This window comes from Apaloderma vittatum, unplaced genomic scaffold (assembly GCF_000703405.1).
Source record: "Apaloderma vittatum isolate BGI_N311 unplaced genomic scaffold, ASM70340v1 scaffold1378, whole genome shotgun sequence".
In the NCBI taxonomy this organism is placed as follows: Eukaryota; Metazoa; Chordata; class Aves; order Trogoniformes; family Trogonidae; genus Apaloderma; species Apaloderma vittatum.
Window position 1 is genome coordinate 8,078 of NW_009732192.1, and position 11,329 is coordinate 19,406.

The window sequence follows — 11,329 nt, forward strand, 5'->3', positions numbered from 1 at the left end:
TCGCCCTCTCGGCTGGCGGAAAGGAAGGAACGTGTTTCTTTTTTCCCCGCTTCCGAAGCTTTTACAATAACGGGCCACAGCTGCAGCGTCAAATGGGAGATGCTATGGATGGTGTGTCCCTGCCTTGCTGCGATGAGGAACATTAGAGGTGGCTTTGCCACCGAGTTGTGCTCTTGAAATGGAGTCTCTCATGTGGACCTCCAACCTGTTTTCTCTAATTTATGTGGAATCAGATTGCCGCTATTTTTTTTAATTATCTCCCCCCCCATTTCTGTGATTTAGACCTAATTTGGCTCACAAGTATTTGGCCTGTCAGGAATACTTCTGTCACCCTCTCAAGTTCTCTCTAAGAGAGAGAATAAGGAAGGAAAAGCTAAATGTGAAAGAGCAACTTCATTCACTAAAAAGAACGTATCAGCCTTTACGATTACCCAGTGCTTTACAAAGGGAGTAGTCAACAGCAACTTTTTATGTGAGGAAAAACAAGGGCTAACTGTAGTTTCTCCCTAATATTCTATTATACAGGTAGCAAGAGATAATGAAAGTACATTTCCATGATGTGTTCCGGTTGCAAGGTTCTGCTGGATCCCTGTGTGTGCTGTCTAGTCAATTTAGCAGGTTAATATCTGTCAATTAAAAGTCCTGGAATCAAGATAAAACTAAAATTCAAATGTCTGTTATTCTGGCAACTCAGAAGAATTAAAAAATTAAGCCAATTACAGCATGTCAGGGGTGGTTATTTGAGAATAGAGAGACCTAAGTGACTTAATTCTTGCCCTTTAAACCTATAAAGGACATCAGACGTTTTACACGTGCTTGTAACGTTTGCAGGTGAATGGAACAGCCCTCGAGTTACCTAAGCTGGGGTCTGGGAGCAGAAGTGACCCAGTGTGAAGTCAACTCAGTTCTTTCCCTTGACTTTGCAAAGAACTTTACCTGCACAACGTTGTGCCCCCATTGGGTCTTCCCACCCCTCGAGCTCTCCGATGAGAGCTGCTTGGTCCTTGTGCCTGTAATTACACCTTAAAGCTTAAGCAGTAGGATGTGGTGTTCAGCTTTGTCCTGAGTCACGTCGATCTGGGCTGGATCCCTCCCTGGCTCTGGGCACATCGCTTTGGCCGTATTTAAGGAGAAATTTCAGGAGAAAGCTTTGCTTTTGCGCCTGCCTGTAAAGTGCTCCGTCTACCCTGAGCGTGACACAGGCAGGCATCGATAGCAAATTCTGCGGATCTAGACAAAAATTTATTGTTGAGGCCAGTTTTAAAGATTGGGAGGCTTTTTGCGGTGCAAGCAGATTCTTCTAAGTAAAGAGACATCCCAGATGTGCACACGTGCAAGATCCGGCGCCCTCTCCTTTTTTATTTGGGTTTATTTTCCAGTTGCATTGACGTACAGCATCTTTTAGGAGAACTTTAATGGGTGATTTCTCTGGCTGGCTCCGTAAGGCTCACTCTTTGGTGCTTTGGAATTTAAATGAGGTCTGCTGAATTTTTGTTTATTGCAGTGAATATTCTTTTTCGTACTGGACTTAAGTTCTCCTTATTTCCCAAGATTGTGTTAAGAACTTAAACAAGGAGAATATTTTAGGTATAGAAATGCTTTGTGGGCATCTAACTGTGTGAGCAGGATGAGCTGGAGGGCTGCCAGGCAATGTTGCTGTCCGTTTTGGGGGTATAATACTTAGTGATGTTTTCAATGCAAATACATTAACAAAATTTTTACTGTCAGAATACTGGTGTTGCTAGCAAAGCTTAAAAATTAACAGAAATGTCTTTCAACCAAGGAACTTTGCCCATAAGATTTTTATTTTCCAGTAAAACCAGTGGTACCCACCCATCTATGCAAAAATCCCCTCGAAAGAATGATAGAAATTTTTCTGTCTCTTTTAATAACATTTTGAATCCAGTTAACTTGTTAGTCTGCCTAAAGGTTGCACTTGTGTATGGAAAATAAACCAAGGCGTTTTGCAGGGTATGTTTTTGTTTCTCATCTTCCTTCTTTCTTTTTTTTTTTCCCCCTCCAGAAAGTTCAGCAGTACATCGTCATTGTTCAAGCCACAGATATGGAAGGAAATCTTAACTATGGTCTCTCAAACACGGCAACAGCGATCATTACGGTGACGGATGTGAATGACAACCCACCCGAATTCACCACCAGCACTGTAAGTATCAATACATCAGCACGGCGACGTGTGGGCACACAACGTGTTTGTAATTCATGGGTGTTTATATCCATCGTCTCTCTTAGCTGGTTTGGCAAATAGGAGGAACTTGATAGATGGAACCAAGCCTTTCAGGGAGGGGAAAAAGGAAGAAAAAAGGAAAATCAGAATGGTTCTTGAACCAGCAAAACTGTCTGACAACCGATTTTGTTGAGGTACTAAAGGACTGGAATAATGTGGCAAAGCGACTATGTCTGATTGCACCAAAGAGGATACAGTTGTTTCCCAGCAATTGGTTGTAGACATATCAGAGTTATTATTACATGTGATTGAAATCCTGAGCAGTAAGAGATATTTGGGGTTCAGTAGCTTGGATACGATTTTGAGTAAGCAGTAAATACTCTAAATGGTAACAGATATCTGGTAAATTTGTATTACCCTGATAGCTCTAACAGATGTATTCGGGTGTGCTGGCAGTAAATGCGTAGACATTCTTCAGTATATCTGATTTCGATTAGTTAAAGATCTTTTTTTTATTAGTACAGCATCTCTATTCTGTTCTCATGTGTTCCGAGTTGCTGTTATTGGGGGACAAGTGAAAAAAAAGAAAGGATATTGCAAACAACAGATTTTTAGAGCTGGTAGAGGTAAAAATGAAGAGTTGGAAAGTGAAATGATGTGGTCTGGTTCTTTTCCAGCCTTCATAATCCATAGGCATAAAGCATCCAAAATATGCATGGTAATTCTAGAAACCGCAAGCAGTACAGAGGTCTGCATGCTAATAAATGGGAAATCATTGTGCATCCACTCTCTCTATTTATATGAGGGTCAGCAAGGAGGAGTAAATGATGTATCTTAAACTGATAGCAAATCTTGAAAAATACAGAAAGTCTAACTGCATCGTGGTCAAGTCGCTGAACTGCCTTTGAGGAATGCTTATATTATATTATTCTGGATTTTCGTTCCACTTTAGAGTCTGGAAATACTTGTTAATCTAGAACCGAAGTTTCTCCTTAGTTATACTCTTACAAACTAGAAATACGTAAGCAGTACTCGGAAGTCATCCAGAGCCCAGTTTATGCCCCTATGGATGCAGGTCGACTCCATGCCAGCTGTGGGGTCCTGGTCCTTCCTTCCCATCATCATCACTGGGACCCGGGCTCGTGGATGTGGTGTCCTCAGCTCCTGAGCAGTGCCAGTTGTTTTCCGACTCAGACCGAGATTCTCAGAAAAAAGGAGGGCACTAAATTCCTCCTGAGTCAGAGCAAAATGGGCACCCAGCACATTTTCAGATCTGGGACTCAATCTGCAGCAGGGAGGGTTTAGCAGCAGCACCTGAGCTTGTACCTGTCGTGGTGAATACACCGTTTGTATTGTAAATTGGTCGTTAAATAGCTCCTTACATACGATCCATACAGTTGTGAAGAGCCATAAAATTCTGATACAAGTCTTGGGTTGCGTGGTCCTTCCTCCTGCCAGCATCGGTTAGTTCTCTTTGGAAAATTTCGTAGCGACCAGTGCCAGGACGTTGTGTCTCTGGGGCCGTGGGACTTTTCACCACAGCAGAATGTGTGCCCCAGCCTGCTCGTGTGTGTCAGGGGTGGGGGAGACCTTGTTCTTCCAGGTAAATGCTGCTTTAACCTAGGTTTGAGTGAAAAAGGAATGACATCTAGTGGCCGTGTCACTTAAGCACAGTTGCTCCAGATGACTCAAGTTGCCTGGTCCTTGGCTCCTTGCAGGTTGGGAGGGGAGCTCTGGGGTAGCGGGATGGGCTGTGTTGCGGTTGGTCACACCTGCACGTCAGGCAGCGTCCCTCTGGATGTGCTGTGCTTTAATGTCTTTCCAGAGCTGAATCTGGTGGAAGGTGAGATAATGGAAATTTGCTTTCAGGTGAATTCTGAGTATTTAATGTCTAGCTAATGTGTGTTAGACCTAGAAGGAATAAAAGCCTTCAAGAGAATTACCCATAGGATAGTATTAAATGGATTAGAAAATACTGCTCTTCCTCTAAGCGGGGTTGATGTATACCATTATTTCTCTAATTTCAATCACTGAAGAAAGAGTTTTGCAAGGGCCAAAGGGCTTTACACTGTAGCACATGGGACTTTGTAAAGATTTGAAAACCAAGGGTGTTCTACGGTAATATTTTCTGCTTCTACAGAAACAAATATCTTTGATATACGCGGGGGTATAGCTGGGATGGATTTCACGTGATCATGAAAGTATAGTATATTTTTTTTCCCCTGACTGATAGAGAGAACAGCATCAGGCTGATGAGCCTCTTTAAAACTGAGATATATCTGCTTGCTCTCCTCAAATAGTCTGATCTGCATTTTAACACCTCTAAAAAATAGCAGAAATCTCTTTCCAGGAAATCTATGGCTCCTCAGAGGGTAAGAAAGCCCATGGTCTCTTAAGACTGGGGACTGTTTGGAGAGATACGGTATATTTTTATTCTAAATACTTCTGTATCGAGATGCTGTTGTAAAAACAAAATAGGCTGAAAAACTGAAATCGTGGCTTGCTCTTGGAAGGCTGCCAGATGAAAGGAACTCAAGCAACTGTATTCAGCATAGACACATACAAAGGCCCACCCTATAGCGCTCCTAAATTACCTGTCATTCAGCCAGGGCAGTTTTAGACTTAATCGTTTCTGGATAAGAATGTAGCTCAGGAGGACACTGCACCATGCTGCTGTCACAGCTCATGTATTCAGCAGCAGAAAAGTGGAAAAATTTAACGGCGGGACTGGGGAGAAGAAAACAGCCGCTGCGATGGTCAAGAAAGTCAGGTCACACCCGTAACTGAGCACATGCAGAGGGGTGAAGAGGCATCTGAAAGTTTGGAGCATCTGAATGTTCAGGCGCAGGCGTACAGGGGCCCGAATGACACGTCCCCAGGAGTGGGTGACCTGCCGAGGTGTGGTGGTTACTGGCTTTCCAAAATACCAGGTGGGCAGGGATCAAACTGTAGTGCTGGATGAGAATTAGAAAAAGAGCAATAAAAAATAGCATGGAAGTTCTTTAAGTATCCAAGCTGGAGATACTCTGATCAAGCTGCAGAACGAGCGCTTGCTCGCGTGCAAGCAGGTCGGTGGGTTTTGTCACCTGAAGGCCAGTGGAAGATCCTGCACAGTAGCAGGAGAATAAGCAGCCCCACCTTCACATACACAGGATGCTGAAATTTTAGGGGGTGAAATCATCGTCTCTAGAGGAAATAATTTTGAACTGAAGTCTACTGTTAACTCCAAGTCCGGTCTCTGTCAGTGAGTCACGACTAGTCCTGAAAGTCCAGGACTACGTGCGTCAAACTGCAAAGCACTAGGACATAGTGAGGACGAGGTGACCTCCTCTAGTCCTTCCCAGCTCTGTTTTTTTGGGATGATGAATATTTTCTTCATCTGCTATGCTGTCTGCCCGTGCTGGGAAGCATCAGAGAGCAGCTAACTAACAGTGAGAAAATGTCTAGGGAGAGGCTGCCCCGGCGCGGGAAGCAATCAGATCTGCTCCAGGCGCGTGGAGCATCCCCTGAAACACCATAAACATCACAGGCAGCTATTTGGGGCAGTTTTAATGATTTAGTGCAGGACCATGACCCAGGGAACGCTCCTCTGGCTAGCTAAGGGACTTCAGCCTGCTCTTTGTGTTGTGTTCTTCATGTGACATTGTTACTTGCGCTAATAAATGGAGAGAGGCGATGCTGCCCTCGGCTGCAGAGCAGGGGTGGGAGTTTGGGGCAAGGGGAGGTAATGCCGTCCCCAGGGCTCTGGGTTGGTTGGGTTTTGCATCTGCCAAGTCAGCAGATAGTGTAAAATAGTGGCTTTTTAACTGGACTGTGTTACAAAGGCTGTGTAGGAAGTTTTACTGGGGAAACTGGCTCCATTACTGTTACAAGATAAAGGTACTGGTATCAGCGTGCCCTCCGTTATCCAGAGTCCCTGTTACTCATAACAGGGTCATGTCCTCTGACATGTCTTAATTCTGTAGAAATTCCTCAGCCTCGCTTCAAATATTTATCTCTTGTGTGCAGGCGGGTTGCATTTTTTTCTGTATTAATATAGATCCGTAGCCGAGCCTCTGTCTGGGTGCTCACCTCAGATACAGGGGAGGTGCTCTGAAATCAGTGTCCATGTTTCAGAGATTAAAAGTCAGCCAAGACAGAACAATGCTGGATAGTCTTAGGTGAGATTTTATGCAAGGTGGAGGCATCTTTTTTGCTCACAGAAGGAATGCCTTTAATTCAAGTGAAATCTTTAACCCGTATCAGGGAGGATGCCCTTTCCAGTCTGACCCATGATACCGTTAATAGCCATCCAAGGGTTTCCACTTTATCTAAGGGAATGCATAATCAGGGGGGAGGAGAAGTTAAAGAAATCCATGCCTACACTTGACTCATACAAAGTCTATTTTTATCGTATTCAATCAGGAACAATCAGGCGGAGAGTGGAGACGCAGATGAATTTGCATGATCAGACTTCTGTGTCTTAAATGTTAATTAAAAGTTATTTTAAATTTGCCTACTGTGCAGAACTTGTTTTTATAGTAGCCCGTGTAAGGGAAATATTATTTCATAGGGCTGAAGTGCTCATGATTAGTTGAGCTTGTGGATTCTTGGGAAAACCTGTCTGGCAATCAACCTCTCCTTTAAAAAATAAAAAAAAATAAAAAGGGAACTGGGCTATTCAAGTTCTTTAAGCTCCTGAGCCTTAGGAGGTCTTATTTAAAGCTACTTTAAAATTTGCCCTTTGGCACTGCTTTGAGAATCTCCTCTTCTGAGGCTGAATCCAGCATGTTTTAAAGAGGCAGCTCTAGGATCCCCTTCCCTGCCTCGCTGGCTAATCTTGGCACTGACTCTCGTTAGGATCAATTCTGAAGGTTTAGGATCGGACTATCGGGCATGGGTGGACGCTTTCCAGCTGGCAGGATCCGGGCTGTGGTGACTTACTGGCTTGGGAAAGGCAGTCTGGTCCGAGGCTGGCTCAGAACTGGAAGCAGCGTAGCTGGTACGGGATAGCCCTGTGCCTGCAGAGATGCTCATCCTCTATCAGAAGGGGTTATCTTGCTGGCTAAGATTTATCTAGTTACAAAGTGGATTTGCATAATCAGTGGAGGAGCAAGTATTTGTTGCAAGTACATCAGAAAATGCAGGTTTTGCCAGTTTTCGACTGGGCTGTTCAATTAATAGTGTTGGATCGGAGTCATCTCTGGCTGCTGCAGTAATGCTGGATTAGTGGCCTGGCTGGTACTGGGCTATACTGGTGAGCAAGGAAGCCTGCAGAGTGAAGAGTGTGGTGTTTCGTGGGCAATGTGACATGGAGAAAGACCCAAGTTAAAAGGGCTTTTTGGTATTGGCACTGTGCTGCCAAAAATGCCTGCCCTTGCTCTGTGCAGGTGTTCTGGTTCCTAAGGAAAACGCTAATGAGCCCATTCTGAGAAGTGCTTTGAAATTTGAAGTGAAGCAGACTCTGTGCATCACTGCCACACATTGTCCCTTACCATAAATAGTTCTTCTCCCATTTTAATTTTTCCTTCCCATTTTCTCTCCCATCTCCACCCTAATATACTAGTGCGTGTTATTTTGTGAAGCTGAACAAGCCAAGCCTCTCCAGCCCCTTCTGATGTTACAGCTTTCCATCCCCCTAGTTATCTTGTAACCCTGCTCTGCTCCAGGCTCTGCTCAGATCTTTTTCTTCTGACCCAATTTGTATATAGTAATCCAGATGAGATTTTTTCAGTGTCTTGAACAAGAGCACTAATATTTGCTCGGATCAGATTTGCCTTTTTCACAGCCCTGGCGTAGCGCTTGCCTAGTCCTCCTGCTCTGTGAACTTGCCAAAAATCTGGAAAAGCAAACAAGCATAAGCCAAAATTATTCCTTGTTTCCATGTGCATTTGTTCTCCTCATGTTAATGCTGTTTTGAGGACAAAATATAGCTGTGCATCCACCAATGCACAAGCAACACCGCCCAGAGCTGCAGAAATAGCTGATGTGAGCTGTAAAAATGTGACTTTTTTTTGCAAGTGGCAAAGGTTGGGGTGAATGCTTCACCTGAGCTGAATCCTGCTGAGCTCTGGTTTTTAACGGTGAGTTCAAAAATAGCAAATTAGCAGAGAAAGCCCCCAGCTTTTCCTTCAGGCTGAAAGATACTGACTTCCCAATGACTGCCATGCAAGGATGTAAATAGGTCTAGTTTGGAGAAACGATATGTGATGATGGGAGGAAACCAAAATCGGAAACCAAGTGAGCCTGCCAGTGGTTTGGGGTTTCCAAAGCACATTTATAGCTAGATGTATTTGGAAGCATTCCGTAAATGGGAGCGTTACGAGAAATGCCTTTCACATGTATGCTCATGTTTTACGAATGAATCTAACACGGTGAAGGGAGGACTCCTTTTTGGTGGGTTTTCCTGCAGGCAGAAAAATGGACCAGGACATTTACTGAGAGAGGTCTTACCACGCTGATTCAGGAGAAACCAGTGAAAGTGGGTAGCTAACTATCTCCTAGGACCTGGGCAGGTATCCAGATGTGGAAGAGATCAAGGGCTTAAATCTTGAGCCCCATGTACCTCATCGCCTAGCATATAGACTAAAGCTGTTGCCAGATCAGATCTCACAGACTCCATCACTACACCGGTGCCATTCAGAAAGTCTACAATGACATTTGAATATAGATTAGCCTGGATACCACACTATTGTAAAATCATCCAAATTATGCCTGTGGCATAATTGAAAGGCAGTTGTTGGAAGAGGCAGTGGTTGCAAGAGGCAGAAATCAAGTTGAACAGCGCAGGTCAGAGATGGCAAGGGGAAAGACCTAATATCGTGGTGCGAAATTTACAGGACTGCGTTGTTTAACAGCTGAAAACAAACCCAGGAGTTCTGTGCAGTCCTGCAGACAGGCTTTATCGTTAAAAATCAATTGTGCTTTCATGGAAGATCCCAGGTGACTGTGTTTGCTTGCAGTTTTCCAATCAACACGAAGCTCAGTCGAACTGCACAGTGGAGCTTGGGCTGTTACAGAGCTGTCATCGTCTAACTGAAATAAATTATTATATTCAAGTGAATTGAATATGCCTAGTAGCATTTGGGTACATGAGCATCTATGTAATTCTGTTTGCATTTCAATTAAGTATCTAGTCGCTGAAGTCTTAAAAACTACAAATCAGTTTAGTTTTCCTGGATAAGAACTTGGTGTTTATAAATGGAAGTGGGCTTTCTGCCTCTCACTTCAGGTACTGATGAAAACCTTTGTCATGGACAATGAATTAGACTAAGGCTGCTAGGTCAAGAGGTAGCAGTAACAGAGAGAGCACAAGCAGGAATTATATTATTTCTTCCCATCGTGTCTCAGCCTTGCCTGGGACTCGCCACACCAATATCAAGGGCTTTGCTGCTGCAGGCAAGTTAGCCGCTATTAGGAAAGTATGTACATCTCGATGGAAATCATTTACATCTTGCCCTGCCTTTTGAATCAAACCAACCTTTGGGTATGAATCCTGACCTAACTGCCAAGCCTGTCCAGCAGAGCTTAGGAGATGCGATGCCTGCCTAGTTCTGACGGTGACAAGGTACGAGCAAGAACCCCGACTGGGGGTGCGGATATTTCGGCGAGCAGGGCGGCTTCTCGGAGGCTCAGCCTATTTAAGCACTAGAGGCCCTTTCAATGCAATGGCAAACAAGGCACGCTTCGTGCTCTCCTGTGGATACTCAACTTTTGTTCTTTATTTTATCCCCTCTTTCATCTAAAATGAAAGATATTTCTCAGCTTATGAGTAAACAATAATTCCTCGTGTCTGAACAAAAAGAGCATCAGCCCGCTCTGTGATTTCTGCTCAGACTTTACACAGGTGTAGCATATGGCAGGAAGGACGAAATACCTTTGAGATTACTTAGTGTAATCTGCAAGGTGGATATATAGATACAAAGATGTGTATGTACAATACACAAATACAGATATGCATGTAGCTAGATTCAAAGCATAGATAGATAGTGATATAAGGCAAACAGTCATCAATAACATCTTGGTCTCCACTCCCAGATAAATTGTGGTTTATATGAATTATTCCATTACATTGTGTGGGTATACATGCATTAATATAGAAAAATGTGGTCTCCTTGATAGAAGTCTCTTACTAATAGATCCCATTAATCAAAACCTAAATTTACAATGGCTTTTGTTTTGTTTATTTCCTTTCAGTACATTCATTTTCAAATTATCACCAAATTAATCATGTACAGTGCTTTAAACCAACTGCTGTTTGGTGGAGCGGTTCTGGTTCCTCTCCATTGCGCTGAGCATTAGTTATTGAGGCACAGTTCAAGGCTCTGTTTAGGCTGATTCTGTCCTGAACCTAATTGGAATCAGCTAGATTCTTCCTTGTAAATGGGTCACTCACACAGAAAAAAACCATCAAATATAATCTTGAGATTGGGAAGAAAAGAAAAAAAAAAAAAAGGGAGAGAAAAAGAAAAAAAGATAATTTTATTTCTCTTCATTGATACCTGCCTGGTGGTTAAAAGAAGGATTAAAATGAGGTCATTAAACTTTCCTTGGAGACAAAACCCCAGACCTCAGTGGTAATATGATTAATCAAATATAAAAGTGAAGCTACCCTGAATGAATAACTCATTTTTATAAAATATCTAATTACTGAAATGTCGTCTGCTGCAGAAAAAGAAAGGGGGGAAATTAATTGCAATAACAATTCAAGAAGATAAAGTTTTTCTGAATTAGGTCTACACAAGAAGCTAAATTGAGTTGATTAAGTAATTTTGGTTTCAGGAACACCCTTGATGGAAGTTAGTAGTAATGAATTTTTCAGACCTTGGAGTTTAAAATTGCCAAAGACCAGTGATTTAAAAAATGGAAACAATAGTTTCATTACAGATTTTAATTTCCTGTCACACCCCCACCCCCCAAAAAAGAAAAGGGAATAAAAAAAAAATACTCTATTGGTCTCTCTCAGATTGGACACATGTACTGCTTGGTGTAAAATGAAGAGTAATACAACCTCCTCTCTCGGTGCTGGAGAGTGCAATCTCAGCCAATTAGAGCTGTAACACCGCAGGGGACGTCGAGCCCACGATGCTGCTCGTGTTCCGATGCTGCTCCTGTTCCACTTCTCGGCAGAGCAGCGGCTGAAATCCAGGAGGAGCAGCACAGCCTCCG

At 43.2% G+C, this 11,329-nt stretch overlaps 1 protein-coding gene across 1 annotated transcript in view; it reads left to right on the forward strand.

The window, feature by feature from the left end:
* Positions 1-2,023: 2,023 nt before the first annotated feature.
* The window catches only part of LOC104278441 (cadherin-4), a gene marked incomplete at its 5' end in the record, with an annotated part of 42,516 nt that continues 33,210 nt past the window's right edge, over positions 2,024-11,329 (forward strand). The window contains one exon of the mRNA XM_009875419.1: positions 2,024-2,161. Within this exon, the coding sequence (XP_009873721.1) occupies positions 2,024-2,161 (138 nt within the window). The remainder of the gene's footprint in view (positions 2,162-11,329) is intronic.